Genomic DNA, 23436 nt, shown 5'->3' with positions numbered 1-23436 from the left:
TACATTGTTACTCCGCAATACACCATATGGCATATGGTGAAGGGTACACCATACAATTACTATCTATTTCCATTCCTGTTCCACTCACAAATAGAATGAGGGAAAAAGACCATCTATATGCTTTCGTATGAGCCCTCATTTCTTGTACCTTATCTTGGTGGGCTTTACATGCAATGTATGTTGGAAGTAACAGAATCGTTCTGCAATCAGCATCAAGTGCCAGTTCTCTAAATTTTCTCAGTAGTGTTCCTCGAAAAGAATGTCACTTCTCTCCAGCGATTCCCACTTGGTTTCCTGAACCATCTCTGTAACCCTTGTTGTTTTGATCTGCCAGTAATAAATCTAGTAGCTCACCTCTGAATAGCTTCAATGTGTCCGTTTAATACTACCTGGTATAGATCCCAAATATTCGAGCATGTGTGTAGCAAATGCTGAGCCATTAATTGCAGAACAGCTGAGCGTCATAGAAACCTCCCATGCCGAGTTGGTGGGCAAAATTAGCACTACCACTACGAGACAAGATCTTCCAGCTCGTCTATCACCAGATCTCACTAAGGAACAACAGAAGAAGCTACTTGTAATTCTTCAAGAGTTCTCTGAATGCTTCAATCCACAGGTGAAGAGCAAATTAGGCAAATTGACGGTGAAGTACTGGATTAGCACTGGAGTCCGTCAACCAAAAAGCCAGAGAGCATACCGCGTGTCAGCAACGGAACGTCAAATAATTCATGATGGGGTAGAGAAAGTGATGAAGAATGACATCATTCAGCCTTCGCAGAGCCCATGGTCATCACCAGTGGTTCTTTCGGGAAGAAGGATGGCAGTTAGTGCTTTTGTGTTGATTACAGGAAGCTTAATAATATAACTAAAAAGAACGTTTACCCTCTTCCATGAATTGACCATACCCTAGATTGTCTGAAGGGGGCTAAGTTTTTCTCAATCAAAGACGTGTACTTGGGATACTGGCAAATCGAAGTAGATGAGGCTGATCATGAGAGAACTGCATTCATCGCCCCTGATGGCCTGTATGAGTTTAAGGTAATGCCGTTTGGTTTGTGTAATGCATCAGCAACTTTTGAACGGCTGATGGATATATTTTCTAAGGCGCCTGAAGGGGACGATGTGACTTTGTTATTTAGATGACATTATAGTGTTCTCAGAGACATTTGATGAACACATAAAAAGACTGAGGGCCTTTCTTAAGTGTCTCCTACAAGGCGGACTGGAACTTAATCTGAGAAAGTGTCTCTTTGGAGCAAAAGAAACTAAAATACTTGGGCACCTTGTGTCAGACAAAGGTGTGCGGCCAGACTTAGAAAAGGTGAGATCTATAATGGAATTTCCTATTTCTAAAAGTATTAGAGATGTGAGAAGCTTCCTCGGATTATGTTCTTATTACCGTCATTTTATCAAAGACTTTTGTATCAAAGCCAGGCCACTCGAAGAGTTGTTAAAAGCCGATGCTAAATTTATCTGGGGTGGTGCTCAGCAAGATTCTTTCGATGTGGTGCGAATAGCTCTGATGACTGACCGTATACCTGGTCTGTATGATGGGAGAGCACCTACAGAACTACACACGGATGCTAGTGGGTATGGTATCAGTGCTGTTCTTGTGCAAATTTCGGATGGAAAAGAGAGGGTTATAGCCTATGCTTCTAGGACACTTACAAAAGCCGAGAGGAACTACTCAACTACAGAAAAAGAATGTCTTGCTGTGATCTGGGCCATGTGCAGATTTCGACAGTATCTCTACCGGAGGCCATTCACAGTTGTTACAGACCAATATTCACTTTGTTGGTTGACAGGTCTTAAGGATCTAATAGTACGATTCACCAGGTGGGCACTACGTCTTCAAGAGTATGACATTACCATAGTGTACAAAAGTGGAAGAAAACACCAAGATGCCGACAGTCTCTCAAGAAACCCTGTGCAAGACTATCAAGACTTTGATGAAGATAGTGACTGTCTCGCTGCACTCCAGGATCTCTCTGCTGAGCAGGAGGAGGACACCAAGATATCTCAAATTATGCTTGCCTTAAATCGGTCAGGGGATGTGAAAGGACAATTTAAGGTAGTTAATGGATTACTTTGCAAGAAACACTTTGGTCCATTTGGAAAGAGGCTACCAGTGATTCCTAAACACATGTGCTTAGATGTTCTACCGAAATTCCATGACACACCTAAGGCTGGATATTTAGGATTTGTTAAGACATACGATAAGATCCGCAAGAGATTTTTCTGGCCAGGTTTATTTAGGAGTGTCTGTCACTATGTGTTGCACTGTTGAGAGTGCCAGAGGTGAAAGGCAGTTCCTCAGAAACCACCTGGCCAACTCATACCAGTTCCACCAGCTGAAGCACCTTTCCAGCGTGTTGGGTTCAAAATGGCTCTGAGCACTATCGGATTTAACATCTGAGGTCATCAGTCCCCTAGAACTTAGAACTACTTAAACCTAACTAACCTAAGGACATCACATGCATCCATGCCCGAGGCAGATTTCGAACCTGCGACCGTAGTGGTCACGCGGTTCCAGGCTGTAGCGTCTAGAACCGCTCGACCACTTTGGCGGGCCATCGTGTTGGGATTGACCTCCTTGGACAATTTCCAACGTCTGCTAGTGGCAATAGATGGATTATTGTTTGCACTGATTATCTGACACGCTATGCCATTACAAAAGCCGTGAAAACAGCCGAAGCATTCGAGGTAGCCAAATTCATCGTGGAAGACATTGTATTAAAACACGGTGCCCCAAGGTTGTTAATTATGGATCAAGGGAACGGTTTTCAATTGAATCTTGTGGCAGAGATAAACCATTGGTGCATCATTACTCATCACATGACGACTGCCTACCATCTGCAAACTAACGAGCTTACTGAACTTCTTAATAAGACCTTGGCCGACATGCTATCAATGTTCATCAATGTTGATCAGAGCAACTGGGATGAGGTGCTACCTTTCGTGATGTTTGCCTACAACACTGCCAAACAAGACACCACAGGTTTTTCACCATTTTTCCTGGTGTGTGGATGAGATTCGATGACGACAATGGACACTGTGTTTCTGTTACATCCTGTTGATGTGGACAACGACTACATCGGCCAGGTGTTAATCAGAGCTGAATGAAGCTCGGTAGTTAGCTAGACTCTGCACACTGCAGGCTCAAGAAAACGATCACCGAAGATACGACGTGAACCACTGCCCTGTTGTCTACCAGCATGGTGACTTAGTGTGGATCGTCACTCCTTTCCGGAAGGTTGGTCTCTCTGAGAAGCTCCTCAGGCTCTACTTCGGATCTTATAAGGTTGTAAAACAGTTGTCTGATGTTAGTTATGAAGTTGACGATTTCGACCCCAACTCAAGACGATGAAAGATCAGAGATTCGGTCCACGTCCTTCGAATGAAGTCCTATAACGATCCTGCAACCCAGGGTAAATTCGAAGTTCTGATGACAAGCAACAATCGGAAAGGTGACGAAGAGCCTAGCGGCAAAGGAAGTTCTAAGAAGATCGCCGCCAGTGCGAACGTCAGTCATTGGGAGTTGTCGTATGCAGGACCGGTGACTCGTTCCCGGACTAGGAGGACAAACACCGAGATGCTGTTCTCTTAAGGAGGGAGCAATGTCACAGGAGTGGCTGAGTAGCACAGTCACCATGGTATAGTGGTTACGATACTAGACAGTTGCATGGAGGGATGTGAGTTCAAAACTCACCTGAGCTGTAAAATTTTAATTCCTATATTCACTTAGAGTACATTCTAGAAGTATCCACATATGTCAAGAATCATTGTACTGGAGTGTTCTGTAATTGTATATATACCGTATGTGTTGTGCCCAGAGACAGTTCGCTCCGCACTCTAGTATGTGCAAGTGCTGAATAAACCTTCGTTAAGTGAAGTTAGTGTTCATCGTTCATCTAATTGCACCTTCTTCTACGTGACAATATGCTCTTCAATACAGATGAACTACACTTTGCTAAAATTCTCCCAATAAACAAAAGTCAACATTTGCCTTTCTTACCATAAGCCTCACATGCTCGTTCCGTTTCATGTCATTCTGCAACCTTAAATACAGACATTTAGAGAGCATGACTGTGTCAAGCAGGACAGTAAGTGACTGTGTCGAGCAGAAGAGTACTAATGCTGTATACAAGCATTACAGATTTGTTTTTCGTACTCATCCACATTAACGTACATTTTTCTACATTTAGAGCTGACTGCTATTCATCACACCAACTAGAAATATTGTCTAAGTCATCTTGTATCCTCCTAAAGTCACTCACCTTCGACACCTTACCGCACACAACAGCATCATCAGCAAGCAATCACAGATTGCTGCCCAACCTGTCTGCCAAATCATTTATGTACTTAGAGAATAGTAGCAGTCCTATCACACTTCCGTGGGTGAGCATGGTTTGCTGTCAGTCACATTGTGGAGACACTGCTGCCCCTCCTTTTGAAGCCAGGTTACTGATCCTGCCACCCAACAGCTACAGTGGATGAATCTCTCTGAATCCTTTTCTTTGTGCCCATGTCTCTTTCTTTGCAATTAAAGTACCAGTTGTAATTGTTTAATATTTCTGTAATTAATGGACACCTCAGTCCGAATTTTTATCTGCCAATGCCCTTGTATGTCTGTACTATTTTCCTTTCCTATATATTAAACACTGTCAGATTCTGATATTAAGTTTAAAGAGTTACTAATTGTTGTGGTGGCACTAATTACTTTTACTCTGTAAACCCAGCCACATTAATTATACAATAATTCTGGATTTCCAAATATCACCTGTTTGATTGCGACATACTAATGGTATACTATTAGTTATCTGTTATATCTTCCTCTCTGTAGTTTTCAGCAATCACAAGATTATGAATCAAATACATATTTTAGTGAAGATGGCTGTGAGCTTTCTCATGAACTACTTCACTTTTAGTGCTTACCTAAAAATGTATCCGCTATTAGGTGGAACCATTTAGATGTAGTTATAGCTTCTTTTTTTTTGTCTGTGATAAACAAACTAAAAGCGACAGTTGTTAAATGTTTCAGTATTTGAACCTGCTTGTTTTTAATCTATAATGCTTTGATAGTAGTGTTGTATTAGGTATTCTGATGCCGTACTTATGTACCTGACTGTCACTTGGGTTAACTCTAGAAAACATTTGGCTATTTTCTTATATTAAAAATATTATTTGGATTGTTGTTGTTCGAAATGATTATAACACCCAAATAGCATTTTTGTCAAGGCTGTCACAAAATACCTGTTATTTTTATGCAGTTAAAGCTTAAAAGTAATCTAATTTCAAGTTTAGGTTAGATGATCAAAAACCTCTGTTATTGGCTGAAGCTCTGGTGACATCACAGACAAGGTGTAAGATGAAGCTAAACATCTGTTACTTAAGTGTTAGTGTTTTTACGGAATTTTTCTGTAAACTGTTTAGCTATTTAGTGATGGAAAATGCTTTTACAACTTCAAAGAAACACTGTAAAGAAATTTTGTGAACACTTATAGTGGGAACATCCCAAAAATTGATATGTTAATGCTCTACCCATTTAGAGTTATGACATTTATAGATTTCCAGAAAGTATTTGACATGGTACCCCATTGCAGGCTGTTAAAAAAGGTACATGCATATGGAATAGATTCACAGATATTTGAGTATCTCAAAGACTTCTTAAGTCACAGAACCGAGTATGTTGTCCTTGTCGGAAAATGTTCATCAGGGACAAGAATACCATCAGGAATGCACCAGGGAAGTATGATAGGAGCACTATTTTCTCTGTATACATAAATGATTTGGTGGACAGTGTGGGCAGAAATCTGCTGCTGTTTGCTGATGATGCTGTGTTGTACGGTAAGGTGTTGATGTTGATTGACTGTAGGAGGATACAAGAAGACTTCGACAAAATTTGTAGTTGGTGTGGTGTGTGGCAGCTTGCTCAAAATGTAGAAAAATGTAAGTTAGCACAGATAAGTAGGAAAAACAAACCTGTAATGTTCGGATACAGCATTAGTGGTGTCCTGCTTGACATAGTCACATAATTTAAATATCTGGGCACAATATTGTAAAGTGATATGAAATTGAACAAGCATGTGAGGATTGTGGTAGGAAAGATGAGTGGTCAGCTTTGGTTTATTGGGAGAATTCGAAGAAAGTGTGGTTCATCTGTAAAAGAGACTGCATATAGGACACTTGTACGACCTATTCTTGAGTTCTGCCCAAGTGTTTGGGGTTCGCACCAGGTTGGATTAAAGGAAGACATCAAAGCAATTAAGAGGCGGGCTACTAAATTTGTTAGTTACTGGTGGGTTTGAAAACATGAGAAATTAGGGCTCATGCAGAGGCATATAGACAGTCATTTTTCCCTCATTTTATTTGTGAGTGGAACAGGAAAAGAAATGACTAGCAGTGGTATGAGGTACCCTCTGCCAGGCCCCATAAAGTGGATTGCAGAGTATCGATATAGATGTAGAAGGATGGGCCTTCTTTTCGCTGCTAAACCCAACATTGTTAAACTCGCTAAAAAAGTGGACCCATATCTTACATGTAGATTGCCAACTATCAGATTCATGTGGAATAAACTGTCAGAAACTAAGAATAGTTTGACCTATAAAATGAACCATCGTTCATTGTCACTGCATTCATGAACTATGATCCAAAGCAGAGGAAAATTTCCTTGTGTTAAAGAACATTAGCACAGGTAACTCAATGTGGGTCAAGTCTGTGGCGCAATCAGTAACACATCTTACTAAGGATTAGAAGATTCCATATTTAAATACTGATGACATCATGAATTTGTAAAAGTTGCAAGGTCATAGAATTTAAAAGTGTTACATGAAATATGGTAATAGCATTAGAAAGAATTCGTTGTGGCAGTTGTTTCAATAACTTGGCAATAATTTGTCAGAGGAATAGGCAACTGAGGATAAATACATTTAATTTGCATACACATAAATGCTCACATTGCAAGGAGCTGTAGGGTGATGAGGTTTAGGTAACATAAACATATGGGAGGGGGATATTAGTGAGTGTAAACAAACGGCAGTGTGTGAAGGAGACTTGCTTCATCTTTATGTAAGACGATGAAGCTTTAAACAGTAAGAAGCCAGTTGGACAGTAAGAAGATATAAAAAAGGATTGTTTCCAACAAAATAAAAAGTATGGGATCACCTTAACTAGAAATCTTCATGAAGGTTACACATGTGAACAGTGATGGTAAATGTGAGCACGTGTAAATGGAAGCAGGGAAAACTCAACAATGCTATTTTTCTAATCAGTGTTGTGAAATTATACAAATGTGATTTGGTTTTCAAAAGAGGGGTGTTGAGTCGTTAACAGATAACTTAAAATTTTCTTTTAAACCGGATTTGAACCAATGACCAATAGATAGCTGTTTATAAACTGTCATAGTCCACTGCTCTACCAACTGAACTACCGAATTGTGCATGTAATGTTGAATACAATGACAGTAACTTTTCCCAATTTTCTCTGCAATTTTAAGTTCATTGAATGACACCATATGTGCTTTTAACAGTGGGAAAGCATAGCTTGGAGATAAATTAATGTTAACTTCAGAGTGCAAGACAATCTTTGGTTAGGGAATTAGTGCATCAACATGGTATCATTTTGCAGGTATATTGCAGCCACATCTTCTCTTTCTTTGGAACACTCAAAAACAATATTTCAGGAGTTTTTGTGTTTGTATTTGTACAGTGTGCTTAGACACTATTTGTAAACCATTTCCTGAAATGTAAATTCGGAAACAAGCTATCACTGTGACTGAGCTTTATGGCTGTAGGAACAGCAAGCAGCCGGTGATTTCACAGACATCACACAACTCAAATGGAGCATTTTAAAGGGCATTCAAATGATTTGAAATTTGTTTGTGTTTCTTTTTATTAAATAACACCGAAATTCAAGAGGAAAAAAGCATGTTAGAAGCATAAAATGAGATAATTAATGAAATAAGATGATTTCCAGAAAACAGTTGAGTACCCAATTTAGACGTTACTTATAGATAATGTTTTTGATGTAGTGTCGTCGTTGTTGGAACCGTCTGAGTAACAATTACCTTTGAATGTGGAAATGAGTCTCATTGCTACTCCTTATCACAGCATGGTGAAAAGTAAGAATTACAAGTAATTATTTATGAAATAAGTTTACACTGAACAAAATCATCTTGGGCAACATTTGTATAGTTATTTTTGTACAGACGAAATTACAACTAATCTTTTATAATACACTGTAGCAGGTGACGAGGCAACCCCTGAGGTAGAACGTGCTACCTTGTTTAATGCGAAATACCCTGAATTTTAATGTCTTTCTAACATTCCATATATTTTTGGATGTGAGTAACTAATTTCTCTTCATGATTGACGTAGGTAAGTAAATTAATCCATCCATTTGTGTGTTATGTTACCACCAGAGACTCTTTTATTAAGTGGAAAACTTGACTGTTGACAAAAAAGGTGTTACAGGATAACACCAGAATCATTATTTACTTTAAAAACAAGGCAGCTTTATGAAACTTCCTGGCAGATTAAAACTGTGTGCCCGACCGAGACTCGAACTCGGGACCTTTGCCTTTCGCAGGCAAGTGCTCTACCAACTGAGCTACCGAAGCATGGCTCACGCCCGGTCTCACAGCCCTACTTCTGCCAGTATCTCGTCTCCTACCTTCCAAACTTTACAGAAGCTCTCCTGCGAACCTTGCAGAACTAGCACTCCTGAAAGAATGGATATTGCGGAGACATGGCTTAGCCACAGCCTGGGGGATGTTTCCAGCGCACACTCCGCTGCAGAGTGAAAATCTCATTCTGGAAACATCCCCCAGGCTGTGGCTAAGCCATGTCTCTGCAATATCCATTCTTTCAGGAGTGCTAGTTCTGCAAGGTTCGCAGGAGAGCTTCTGTAAAGTTTGGAAGGTAGGAGATGAGATACTGACAGAAGTAGGGCTGTGAGACCGGGCGTGGGTCATGCTTCGGTAGCTCAGTTGGTAGAGCACTTGCCCGCGAAAGGCAAAGGTCCCGAGTTCAAGTCTCGGTCGGGCACACAGTTTTAATCTGCCAGGAAGTTTCATATCAGCGCACACTCCGCTGCAGAGTGAAAATTTCATTCTGAAGGCAGCTTTATATATACACACACACACACACACACACACACACACACACACACACACACACATCATGTTGTATTTCCTTGACATACTGCACCATACTGGTACCATAGTGAGCCAAAAATTATATATTTCAGGTGCTATCATTGAAACAAATTTTCAGTCAGTTCATTATGGGAAAACTATTTCTTTACGAAGCAAAATCCCATTCAGTCTTCATCTTTATGAATTATTTGGATAGGATGCTATAGACAAAAACTCTTCTATGATGCTGTTTACCTAATATGCACACATGCAATAGTAGTTTTAAAAAAAATAATCTCTTTTGAAACACTGCAGCAGTTATTTGGAATTCTATAGAATGATGAACTGTGTCACCATTGTAACTCCTGCTCCCAAAAGACCTATTTTCTTTTGTTCTACACTCTTTTTCTCATTAAAATATTGAGAGAATAAAGAAATAAATCTCACATGACTTCAGTAGTAAAATTATATCATCTTTGTATTAACTGCAATTGAAAATAATTTGTGGAAATAATCCATAGAAACAGACTTTGCAGTTATGTATTAGTTATTATGTTGCAATTTTCTGTAAATAAGTTGAATGTGTGTGGAATAAAATAATTAAACAAATAATAAGAAAATAATATTAAAATAAAAAGCAAAGTAAAGCAGAATGAAATATAAATACAAAAGTTCTGAATTGATCAGATGCACGTGTTCGGAAAAGCAAAGGTACTCACATTGTGTGGTTGTTCAGAATTGTAACGAATGTTCTTTTTTTGAAAGTTTCACAAATTGTACTACCTCTTATGCAAACTTGCTTTAATTTTATATCATCAGTATACAGCTGTGGTATTTGTTTTTGCAAGTAAATAATAACACCAAATTATTTTTAGCCATAGTCTCTCATTTTCATAGAAAAATTTTATATCATCTGTTTCTGTTTGTTGTAGATGTTGAAAAGTTGAGCAAAATGAAGAAGCTCCTTGAAATATTGTCAAATCCTAACAAGCGAATGCCACTAGAAACACTACTGAAGTGTGAAGTTGTTTTAGAGAAGCTTGATTTTAAGAGGGTAAGAAGTAATATATATTCTGGAAAAATATTGTTTGTATTTACTGTAGAGGGACAAAAGTGTGAAAGTATAACTAAACACAATTTGTGTGTTAACACTCTGATTAGTTAGGTAACACAGTTTACATTTCTCCCATCTAAAGCTAGAGAATATATTTCAGGCTCAACAGTAACACTAGAAAAACTAGTTAAAACTGGAACATGCATAGTTGATGGTTCCCTTGTTCAATACTGTGAAAAATCAGGAGAGAAGGAAAAATGTAGACACAAAAAGAGTAGAATAAATTACTCATGTTTCCAGGGTGGAAGATGCAAAATATGGTGATTAGAAATGAAGCGTAATATTGAAAGTTTCAATGCTATGGAATTTGTGTTGGTGGACAAGGATTTTGAGCTTTTCAGTGAATAATTCCTAATTTTATTTTTTGATTTTTATGTTAAGATATTTATTATTTGTTCACATGTTTGTATCCTGTGGTAAATTACAAAGTATCCCAGCATCCTGGAAAACATTGGGAAACTTTTTATTCTGGAAAACTTTGGAAATTTTTGCATTTTCCGTGCCAGGCCTCAGAAAGCCACAGCACTTGATTTGATTTTGGGCTGAATCATTTGTTTACCTTCTGCTTGGCTCAGTGCAGCATTGTGTTCAATATTCACCCTCGGCTAACAAGGATGGAATCCCCAACGATGGAATTGTATTGTTGAAACCAAATATATTGTGATGTAGATTAAGATCCCAGGTATCACCCAGCAGCAGTTCTCCCTGGTGGGCCCTTGTTGGAGAGTAATTGACCAAAAAACTTCCGGAATTTTATGTGATGCTCAGCAGGATTAAAAAAGTTGTATTAAATTGACTGATTGTGCAGTGTAATGGGTAGGGTAAGAGTTTCTGATGGAGGAGGTTGTTGGTTTGAATCGCGTCAGGTGTGTTAATTTTTTTTATTTTTAAAATCTTTATCGAGATGATTTTGGTCATTATTTTTATCCAATTAATTGGTTTAAATGTAATTTTTTATATTTATCCTTTGTCACATATTAATCACCGTATGAACGTTTTCATTTGTTTCATTTTATCTTTATATCATTCTTTTTCCAGTTGGACTTTTTGTGAGTGTGAATTTATATTTATATACTATAATATTCAGTCATTTGAAAATTCTGATTTGTTGGTTAAAAAACAAAAGACAAAATAATATATTTTAGTTGACTGTGCAGTGGTGTGAGAAATGTGTTTTTTGTTACAGGATGGGCAATTTTTTTATGTGATAATCATCATAGAAACATCTAAAACGTAGCATAAATTTTTATTGCACTATGGACAAAAAACTGCAGATAAAGATTTAAATGAATGAAGGGTTTATAAGTAAAACAAAATTCAAGCAAAATGAGAAATAGATATAATGAATGCAATAACCTGGATGAAAAAAATAGGACGATAAAAACAAAAGAAATTATACTGAAATTAATACAAAAAGTTAATTAAAAATGCGTACAGATTTCAACTCGAAAAAGTATGATAGGAAGAAAAATGAGAGCAAATGAAGAAGTTGATATTATGATTGAAATGATGCGACAGAGGAATAGAAATAAGAAAAACTACATTTAAATCAATTAATTGAATAAAAATGATCAAAGTCATTTTGCTAAAGATGTAAAAATAAAAAAAAATTAACGCGTGCGACAAGATTCAAATCCACGACCTCCTACATGTAAAGCCCTTACCCCAACTGGGTTACACTGTGCAACCAGTCAATGTAATACAACTTCTTTAACACTATTGAATGTCACGCAAAATTCTGAATATTTTTTTTTTTTTTTTTTTTTTTTTTTTTTTTTTTTTTTTTTTTTTTTTTTTTTGGTCAGTTGTTTGCAAATGAGGGCCTACCTGGGATCGTAACCTACATAAGTGTATAGATGGTTTCAAAAATTTGATCCCACCACTAGGGACCTCTCCTTGTAAGAGCTGTGCCAGAACTCATCACTAGTGTTTCGGCATCCCCCATCCCCTCTGCCCGCACATTCCAATGCAGCAGGCAGCCAGCCCACTCTGGCTGTAACTGGCCAAACTGAGTGTGCCGAATGAAACTGAGCAAATGTTTGTTGTGGACATAGGACTGCTTGTACGTCTGTCACTGCACCTTGGCCACACTTCCTTGGTTTATTGTTGTGCTGCTGTTTTGTCAGTTTGTGAGGCAGTGTGACCAGCAAGTTGTGTGAAGTGTATTTAATCTGGTCTACATTTACACCTGTGCAAATGTAAATATTGATTTGTTTACTGGACAATGTGATGACAGATATGTCCTTTTAGGGGAGTCTGTGGACTCCTTGAATCCATTTATTTTTAACCAGGATAAGCCACGATAGGTTTGCCTACAGTACACTTTTGAGATGTATACTAAAAAATTACTATCATAGTTGTTAAGCTGATCACTGTAAATACTTTAAGTAACAGTAAAGGAGACCATGCACTGAAAATCAGAAATGCTGAGTTGGCAAAAAAACAAACTTGCTTTCAGAAGAAATCCTTTCTCAAAGTAGTACAATAAAACACACACACACACACACACACACACACACACCTGCGCCTCTGCCCTTATGTCGTGCCGGCTGGATGCACGATGCCAGGGTTGCAGTTCAACACAATAGATGGACTGGGGTTGGGTTGGGTTGGGTTGGGTAGAGTAGAGGTAGAGAGAGGTGATAGGCGAGAATAGGTATTGGGGATGGGTAGCTAATGGCTCAGAAGCAAACAGCCAGTTTGCTGGCGAATGCAGGAGTTAGGGGTGGCAGGTGCACAAGCTAGGCGCGTGGGTGTCAGAGCTGGTGGGGCGTGGTCCACAATGAAGGTGGTGTAGACACATGAATTAGTTGGGGGTGATAGGATAGAAGAAGGGCAAACTGTTGAGTGGAGTTTGTGGTGACAGAGGGTTAATGGAGATTGATGCCTGGAAGGTCTGCATAGTTCAGGAAATATGGTGGTGTAGGGAAGGATTCAGATGGTTCGGGTTGTGAAGCAGTTATTGAAATAGAGCAGATGGTTTTCAGCTGCGTGTTGTTCCATCAGATGGTCGTCTTTGTCCTTGGCCACAGTTTGGCGGTGGCTATTCATTCTGATAGACACCTTGTTGGCTGTCATATTTACATAAAAAGCTGTTCAGTGATTGCAGCAGAGTTGGTATATGACGGGGCTGCTTTTACAGGTGGCCCTGCCGCTGGTGGGGTAAGATAAGCCTGTGACAGGACTGGAGTAGGAGGTGCTGGGTGGATGGACTGGACAGTTATTGCACCTTGGTCTTCCATAGGGATATGATCTCTCTGGCAAGGAAGTGGAAGTGGGCATGGTGTAGATACAGACAAGGATGTTGCATGGGTTGGATGAGTGATGGAAAGTGCTTTAGGAAGCATGGAAAGGATCTTGGGTTAGATGATAGATAATCAAACCTTGGCGAAGTGGTTAAAGTCCAAGCTGATATTGGATGATGGGAGGGAGGGGGGGGGGGGGGGGGTGTTCCTTTGTGGCTGATTCGTGGGATGATTGGTTGGTTAGAGGTTTGTGAGGATACAGCATGGTAAATCTGTTTATGGACTAAATTTGGGAGACAGTGCTTGTATGTGTAGACTCTCATGAGATCTTCAGCATACTGGACAAGGGAGTTCTGAGTTTAATATGGACAGAGATGTGGATAAAGTCATTAGAGAGGAGGAGGTCAATGTCCAGGAAAGTGGCACATTCCACCCAACAGTTTCTCATTCCTCTGTCCTATCCCCACCTCGCCCTATTCCATGTGTCGAACAGCAATCCTGACACTCCACATTTAGCCAACACTGTTAGGGGCACAGGTGTGTGTGTGTGTGTGTGTGTGTGTGTGTGTGTGTGTGTTTTTCTTTTGTTGTTCAATTTATACCAAAATTCGGCAAGTTTTTCTTTCTGTTTCGTGTGTGCCTGTTGACAACTCAACACTTCTGCTTTTTTTTTTTGTGAGTGGTCTCCTTTATCCTTGAAGTATGTACATTCAGCCAGAACTGAGTCTGTTTTGGGCGAATAAGATTTATTATACAGCTCCAGTGGTAGGCATAAAATAATGTCATTGGAATACTAATAAGCATGTCTTGGGCTTCCGGCATGCGGTGATTGGTTGTGTTAATGTTGAGTTTACACCTGCAATGGGAGCAGTGCAACACAGGTGGCCAGAGGGAGAGTGGGGATTGTAGGCAGTACGGGCAGCTCCATGTGTTGTTTCTCTCTTTGCTCACTGACATTTCCGATGCTGCTGTGGCTCATATTCTCTGTAAACTACTTTCACTTACATACACACAAGAAAGATGTTGCCTTCCTTTGCACCTAGTCTATGAGGGACTTAAATGTGGGGTTGGGTGGAGGTTGCTCACAGGAAAGAAAGTAGTCTGGGTTACGAAATTTTTTAGTGGCTTTCTGTCTTCGTGATCTCTTAGATACATCTTGCTATATTGTTTAGCTGTGATCCTATATAAATAATGCCTATATTAGCTTCGGCTTCACTCAAAGAACTGAAATTGTACATTCAGCGTTCGCTGGACTGAGGATCCAGAATTTTTATGGTTCGCAGAACACACATCTGAGAAATTCTATTTTTAATACAAGCTGTGTAAAACAAGCTTCTCCCTCAGTAGTATGGGCAAGCAGGCCTTGTCCAGTCATACAAGGGGAAAGAAGCACACTTGGCTTGAGGCTGCTAGGAAGATGAGATTGCCTTTATCCATGCTAACTGCCGCAAACAGCCATTGCTCCAATCCTCCTGCATCATATGTAACTTCTGCAATGCTGCCTGCCAGTGCTGGATGCACTTGACCAATCGTCTACTGTGATGATAAAAAGGGTAAAACCGATGTGGGAAATAAAATTACCAATTTTAATGAAGAAAAGTATATTTATAATAAGTTTGTGCATTTTTATTGCGTGTAATCCCATCAGTCAGGTCACACCTCAAGGCAGTCGCTTTGAGCATCAGGCACCTATTGCAGGAACTTCTGGGGAACAGTCAACGATGCTAGTTGATGTACAGAGGGATGCCATTATGAAGGCAGAGATTTGTTTGCACCTGCTGTTATGGGACACCAGTTTTCTCGTGACACTTGCAGCCTTGTCAGTATTCTACTGGATGAGTTTCCAGACAGTGTCATAGCCTCCAAAGTTCAACTTCAAGGGTCAAGAATAAATTACATCATTGTGTTTGTACTGGGGCCATTTTTTGCTTGACAACTACAGGGTAATATTGCTGTATGTGACATGGTTGCAATTGTGTTTGACTAAGTTTTGAATAAGGTTAGCCAAAACAGCAGATGGATCTGTTTACATTTCTGTGATACTTCGTGAAGCTAAGTTTTGAGTAGGTATTTCACTTCAAATTGTTTTGGGAACTAGTGTAGCAAAATGTTTAGTTGACGAATTTGTGACTGTTAATCCCCATCTGAGGTAAATCTGGAAAGTTAAATTGTTTGGTGTCCTTGGATGACTGTAATGCTATTAAAGCATTCTTAAGAGAACGGAAAAGCAAGCATAAAGTTGAGGGTAATCCAGAGGATCCTGTGCTTTTGGACTCGGGACATGTGGCCAACATATAGTGCATTAAGCCGTTAAGACAGTGTACTAACATTAGTTTAAACCCTGTTCATTTTCTGAGAGGTTTTTTCTTGCCAATTTGATTTCACCACTATTGCAGGCACAGGAAAGTTTTATGCTGTCAGGTTAGGTTGGTGGAAAATAAAATGGTTTTAGTCTGAGCTTGAAAAATATTAGTGAATGTTGAAAGATACATGAAGGGTAAACTGAACATAGGTCACTATAGGAATTCCTGTGAGTCATAGCTATCAAGTATCGCGCAAGTCTTTGAGGGACAAGATGTTGAGAGCTCAGCTTGTCTTTTAGATTATTGCTGCTCAGGTTGAGCAGTTTTGGACTACATTTCAGTTAGATACCCCTCTTAGTTCCTTTCTTCTATAGCTCCGTCCATTCTGCTGTGAGAGAATTAACAATAAAATTCATCAGACTAGAAGTTTTGGAAAAACAGGCTATATTCAAAATACACTCCTGGAAATTGAAATAAGAACTCTGTGAATTCATTGTCCCAGGAAGGGGAAACTTTATTGACACATTCCTGGGGTCAGATACATCACATGATCACACTGACAGAACCACAGGCACATAGACACAGGCAACAGAGCATGCACAATGTCGACACTAGTACAGTGTATATCCACCTTTCGCAGCAATGCAGGCTGCTATTCTCCCATGGAGACGATCGTAGAGATGCTGGATGTAGTCCTGTGGAACGGCTTGCCATGCCATTTCCACCTGGCGCCTCAGTTGGACCAGCGTTCGTGCTGGACGTGCAGACCGCGTGAGACGACGCTTCATCCAGTCCCAAACATGCTCAATGGGGGACAGATCCGGAGATCTTGCTGGCTAGGGTAGTTGACTTACACCTTCTAGAGCACGTTGGGTGGCACGGGATACATGCGGACGCGCATTGTCCTGTTGGAACAGCAAGTTCCCTTGCCGGTCTAGGAATGGTAGAACGATGGGTTCGATGACGGTTTGGATGTACCGTGCACTATTCAGTGTCCCCTCGACGATCACCAGTGGTGTACGGGCAGTGTAGGAGATCGCTCCCCACACCATGATGCCGGGTGTTGGCCCTGTGTGCCTCGGTCGTATGCAGTCCTGATTGTGGCGCTCACCTGCACGGCGCCAAACACGCATACGACCATCATTGGCACCAAGGCAGAAGCGACTCTCATCGCTGAAGACGACACGTCTCCATTCGTCCCTCCATTCACGCCTGTCGCGACACCACTGGAGGCGGGCTGCACGATGTTGGGGCGTGAGCGGAAGACGGCCTAACGGTGTGCGGGACCGTAGCCCAGCTTCATGGAGACGGTTGCGAATGGTCCTCGCCGATACCCCAGGAGCAACAGTGCCCCTAATTTGCTGGGAAGTGGCGGTGCGGTCCCCTATGGCACTGCGTAGGATCCTACTGTCTTGGCGAGCATCCGTGCGTCGCTGCGGTCCGGTCCCAGGTCGACGGGCAGGTGCACCTTCCGCCGACCACTGGCGACAACATCGATGTACTGTGGAGACCTCACGCCCCACGTGTTGAGCAATTTGGCGGTACGTCCACCCGGCCTCCCGCATGCCCACTATACGCCCTCGCTCAAAGTCCGTCAACTGCACATACGGTTCACGTCCACGCTGTCGCGGCATGCTACCAGTGTTAAAGACTGCGATGGAGCTCCGTATGCCACGGCAAACTGGCTGACACTGACGGCGGCGGTGCACAAATGCAGCGCAGCTAGCGCCATTCGACGGCCAACACCGCGGTTCCTGGTGTGTCCGCTGTACCGTGCGTGTGATCATTGCTTGTACAGCCCTCTCGCAGTGTCCGGAGCAAATATGGTGGGTCTGACACACCGGTGTCAATGTGTTCTTTTTTCCATTTCCAGGAGTGTAGATCTGAGTGACATAAATCAGCAGTGATCCTAGAAAGTGTACGTTGTGTATGAAATCAAAAATGGCCAGGGTCAATGTGAGTTATAAGAGAAGATAAGTTGGAATTCAGGATGGAGTGCCTTCCATTTATGAAGACTGTGTTATTCCTTTATGAAAGGGCATCACATATGTAGTCCCAGTAGTGCCAGTTACTGTTGAGTTTGCGATTGGATGGTTAGGCATAGCAGGGACGCCATCTTACATTTTAAATTGCATTGGTTGTCATGAGGCTGATGCCATCACCTATGATCTAGAGATCAGTTCAGTAAAGGAAATAGCCAAAGAATTTCATGAGGATCATGATTCTGTTGTTTGACTGTGGATGAAGATCATTGGGAATAGTAGTGGATGTGAAAATTTGAAGAGATTTATCAAGCTTGCTTGCATTCTCTTCCATGGCAATGCCAGCCTTGAAAGAGATTTTTCTGACAGCTCCCCTATTCTGGTTGAAAATCTGGACTGAAGCCTCTGGCAAAAAGTAAACAATGGAAAATCCAGGATGAAATGTAACAATATTATGAAAAGGAAAATTGCCACTCACCATATGACGGAGATGCTGAGTTGCAGATAGGTACAGGAAAAAACGACTCACAAATAAAGCTTTCGGCCCGTAAGACGTTCGTAAAAAATAGACGATACACACACACACTCACTCACTCATTCTCGTGCAAACGCAGCTCACACAAATGACTGTAGTCTCAGATATCTTCGGCCACACTCAGTTGCCTGAGATTGCAGTCGTATGTGTGTGTGTGTGTGTGTGTGTGTCATTTGTTTTTGACGAAGGCCTTACAGGCTAAAAGTGACAGTCTTTTTGTTGTGCCTATCTGTGACTCAGCATCTCTGCTATATGGCGAGAGGCAACTTTCCTTTTCATAATATTGTGACTGAAGCCTCTGTCATATCCCTTTGTACCATTTATGGTGTGATCAGAGTCACTGAGGGTGTTGGATTGGTACCCATCACAAAACAGTTAAGCCTAGTATTGTAGACCTCTGAAATTGTCATATGAAGTGTGTACCAGAGTAACAGTGATCGTCAGTTATTTATTGGAGAAGTTGCCTGAAAATAGAATATTTTATTATGAAATTGGACTCTCATGTACTAAACTCATTTTGTTTCATGTCTCTCGTGTACTTTTAAATCAGTATTAGTGTTAATGCATCCAAAATTTGAAACTAAATAAATACTGTCTGGGAAACTTTTCAGTGAAGATACTTGAAAATGATCTGGATCTAAAGACTTTATTTGCAGTTTAATTAGATGAAGATGGTATTCATTTAATGAAGTATATATATTACACAAATATTTTGAGGTGTTCTCAGTTATTGATAAATTCACAGGATGTATATGCCTCGGGACAACTGGGAAATCCGGGAAAAATGTAGGAATTTTTTCGTCCTGTAGAAAACTGGGAAAAACCCGGAAATTATGTGGAATTCCAGGAGTTTTTCACGGTTTCAATTTTCAGTTTTTTTATTTATTTATTTATTTATTTTTTTGGCTGTTCAGAACTGATACTCTAACAAAGAATATTACTGTATCCGACTACTGCGGAATAATACCGCAGCAATCAAATATAAATGAGAGAAAAATACAAAAATAAAACTTTAATTGCAAAGTAAATGTATTATTTACAACAACAGAACACCGTGCACCCACAAGCCTCTGTCAACAGCAAACTGTGTTGGAGGTCTTAGGACGAAGACTATGCAGCAGTACTTCTTAACAATAGACTGCTTCCGATGAGTGTGACGTCACAACTGTTTACATTAGGTTCGTTTGAGCAGTTGCCAGCTTGCTCATACGCATGTGCAGTTCAGTCGCATATGATGAGTACCTTCTCCTGCTTCTCTGGCTACTTGAAGCCACATGCCAGCCGGAAAAATTTTTTCTGGTGTGCCCAAGCTGCCAGATTCGCGCATGCTCAGAGCGTTCTGAGCTGTAGTAGGAGGGGGTGGTCTCCACATGACCCTTGTTTACGTTTCGTGATTTTGCTGTGTTATCTTCGTGTACAGCTCCCATGCCAAATGAAAACAAAATTGATTTCTGTGGCCGTGAGCTATCAAATGAATTAAAATACATTCACGTAATTACGGAAGGCTGAAATATATTATTAGTTTCAGTTTTCTGATTTTATTTCATTTCCATGTTTTTGGCAGTCAAGCAGTAATCACATGGCAGAGCAGTGAAGTTATTTTGGCTGATTTGCTAAGGAAGTTTGGCTTTTATTAAACTTTTCTGTTGAGGCAGTCCATTTATTTGAAACAAAGCGTTTCATTCCCCTACTGTTCGCTAAATTTCAGGTGCACATTTTCAACTTCTAGCACGTATGGCATTTTGCCATAATTAAGAACCAAACATGGTACTCCAAGAAAATTTACGGTGTACTTCAAGCTGAATTATACAAGTTATTATGGTTTACGAACTTCTGATGTTTATGAACTTCCGATGCTCTTGGAGTATCCTCTCATATTCTGTTTCTTTTATAACGTAATGTAAGACACCTTAATGCCTTATACAGGGTGTTTCAAAAATGACCGGTATATTTGAAACGGCAATAAAAACTAAACGAGCAGCGATAGAAATACACCGTTTGTTGCAATATGCTTGGGACAACAGTACAGGCAAACTTTCGAAATTACAGTAGTTACAATTTTCAACAACAGATGGCGCTGCGGTCTGGGAAACTCTATAGTACGATATTTTCCACATATCCACCATGCGTAGCAATAATATGGCGTAGTCTCTGAATGAAATTACCCGAAACCTTTGACAACGTGTCTGGCGGAATGGCTTCACATGCAGATGAGATGTACTGCTTCAGCTGTTCAATTGTTTCTGGATTCTGGCGGTACACCTGGTCCTTAAAGTGTCCCCAGAGAAAGAAGTCACAGGGGTTCATGTCTGGCGAATAGGGAGGCCAATCCACGCCGCCTCCTGTATGTTTCGGATAGCCCAAAGCAATCACACGATCATCGAAATATTCATTCAGGAAATTAAAGACGTCGGCCGTGCGATGTGGCCGGGCACCATCTTGCATAAACCACGAGGTGTTCGCAGTGTTGTCTAAGGCAGTTTGTACCGCCACAAATTCACGAAGAATGTCCAGATAGCGTGATGCAGTAATCGTTTCGGATCTGAAAAATGGGCCAATGATTCCTTTGGAAGAAATGGCGGCCCAGACCAGTACTTTTTGAGGATGCAGGGACGATGGGACTGCAACATGGGGCTTTTCGGTTCCCCATATGCGCCAGTTCTGTTTATTGACGAAGCCGTCCAGGTAAAAATAAGCTTCGTCAGTAAACCAAATGCTGCCCACATGCATATCGCTGTCATCAATTATGTGCACTATATCGTTAGCGAATGTCTCTCGTGCAGCAATGGTAGCGGCGCTGAGGGGTTGCTGCGTTTGAATTTTGTATGGATAGAGGTGTAAACTCTGGCGCATGAGACGATATATGGACGTTGGCGTCATTTGGACCGCAGCTGCAACACAGCGAACGGAAACCCGAGGCCGCTGTTGGATCACCTGCTGCACTAGCTGCGCGTTGCCCTCTGTGGTTGCCGTACGCGGTCGCCCTACCTTTCCAGCACGTTCATCCGTCACGTTCCCAGTCCGTTGAAATTTTTCAGACAGATCCTTTATTGTATCGCTTTTCGGTCCTTTGGTTACATTAAACCTCCGTTGAAAACTTCGTCTTGTTGCAACAACACTGTGTTCTAGGCGTTGGAATTCCAACACCAGAAAAATCCTCTGTTCTAAGGAATAAACCATGTTGTCTACAGCACACTTGCACGTTGTGAACGGCACACGCTTACAGCAGAAAGACGACGTACAGAATGGCGCACCCACAGACTGCGTTGTCTTCTATATCTTTCACATCATTTGCAGCGCCATCTGTTGTTGAAAATTGTAACTACTGTAATTTCGAAAGTTTGTCCGCCTGAAAATGTACTGTTGTCCCAAGCATATTGCAACAAACGGTGTATTTCTATCGCTGCTCGTTTAGTTTTTATTGCTGTTTCAAATATACTGGTCATTTTTGAAACACCCTGTATGTACAAACATATGGGCTTTCTACGCTATTGTAGCTGCGCAAGTGCAGTAACGCCTGCTTTCTGGCGCTCTCTGGCAACTGCTGAAATGAACCTATTTCCATTAGGTCTCAGGTGGTTTGAAAAGTGTTGAAAATGTAAATTTTCTTTTATGTTGAGTGTGAGAATGTGCGATTAAGTTCTTAAACCACAGAGCGTTTGACTCTCATTTACAACTTAACATTTTGAGGTCTGGCCACTTAGAAGAATTTCAAGTCCAGAAGACCAGACACGCATTTCATTATTTTAAATTTTACTGGCACATTTGTGTGATGCACCTTACAGTGTAACATACACAGAAGAGATCAATATTACGTGTGAAAGATTAACTTCTCTTGTAGCTTATTTTATAAGTAAAAGCTTAGTTTTTCTCATAGCTACACTGTGTATATTAATTTAAACCATTAATTTTTCCTATTTGTGTGTTCGCACTACTTAACAGTGATGTTGTTATTGGCTGACTACATCATGTGTTTATGCTCTGAATATCTGCTGTCATTGGCTGGTGAGATCACTTGACATGAGTTATGATTGGCTTACGAAAGGGCATCGCAAACTCAGTTTCAATTCTTTGGGAACTAACGTGCTGTGTTTGGTGGAATTCGAATTTACACTTTCGTAATCTAGTCAGAAAGTGTCAGTGGAAAGTGCTACTCCGATGATGTATAAAACGTTATCCATTCAAAGGATTGGTAAGTTTTCAGTTCCGTGGGAAAATATACTGTATCATCATGCGGGAAAAAGTGTGTTTTTTATCCGGGAAATCCAGAAAAAATCTAGAATTTTTTTTCCTGGTCCATGTATACGCCCTGATTCATTCATTATTACCACACTGTTGGAATAAAGGCTACAATGTTATCAGCAGTAGGCCAGCCCCTTCTCTTACAGACAGCAATGATCATTTGTACTGTGGACAACAGTAATTTCTTATTGCTGTATGAAGATTCGGCGGGCTACTCAGTTTCACCATTGTCCATATCAGCTGCTGGAGCATCAGCTTCAGAATTACTTTCATCATGAAAATCATCTATGTCATTTTCACAGTTGAGATCCACCAACTATGCTCCCCGTATAGCTTGTTCCATTAGTAAAATATCATTCCCCACAAACCACGTCCATGTAAATGAACGTCATACTAAGTGACAGAACAGTTGCACAGTGTGTCAACACAGTGACTCTTAAAAAATATTTCAGTCAAATTAATTAAACAAAAATGTCTCACAACTACGAATGACTGTCCTCTACTAGATCTGACTCAATGTTGAATTTATATTGGTGACAGCAGGCTGGGTACGTGCAGTGGTGCATGCACAGTAACAAACAGAAAGCTCCTGGTGTACACTTCTAGGGTTAATACACAACTTTTGACATTCACATGGTAGGTGCAGTGAAGCAGTGTTAGAGAAAAGGACAGCTGAGAAGTGCTCAAGTTCTATCACTAAAAATATACTTGCTTTTGACTTCATTATGTTCACATAAGTGTTGTTATCAAACTACTGTTACTCTACCTCTTGTGATTGTTTTGTTAAAGTTGTAATTTAATTTTATTCCTGTGGATAATGCTCTTTGTTTTTCTCACTGTGTATGGTCCCAATCTGATTGTTCCTAATGAAAATGTTTTGTT

The 23436-nt window shown here is 40.6% G+C and overlaps 1 protein-coding gene across 3 annotated transcripts in view; it reads left to right on the top strand.

Annotated features, from left to right (window-relative positions):
• The window catches only part of LOC124612463 (mediator of RNA polymerase II transcription subunit 15), a 153259-nt gene that overhangs the window by 123574 nt on the left and 6249 nt on the right, over positions 1-23436 (top strand). For all 3 annotated transcript variants that reach the window (XM_047140691.1, XM_047140690.1, XM_047140692.1), the window contains exon 11: positions 10066-10187. In XM_047140691.1, the coding sequence (XP_046996647.1) occupies positions 10066-10187 (122 nt within the window). The remainder of the gene's footprint in view (positions 1-10065; positions 10188-23436) is intronic.

Source organism: Schistocerca americana, chromosome 4, assembly GCF_021461395.2.
Source record: "Schistocerca americana isolate TAMUIC-IGC-003095 chromosome 4, iqSchAmer2.1, whole genome shotgun sequence".
Taxonomy (NCBI): Eukaryota; Metazoa; Arthropoda; class Insecta; order Orthoptera; family Acrididae; genus Schistocerca; species Schistocerca americana.
The sequence above is the reverse complement of the archived record's forward strand: the minus strand, read 5'-3'. Positions and strand labels throughout refer to the sequence as shown.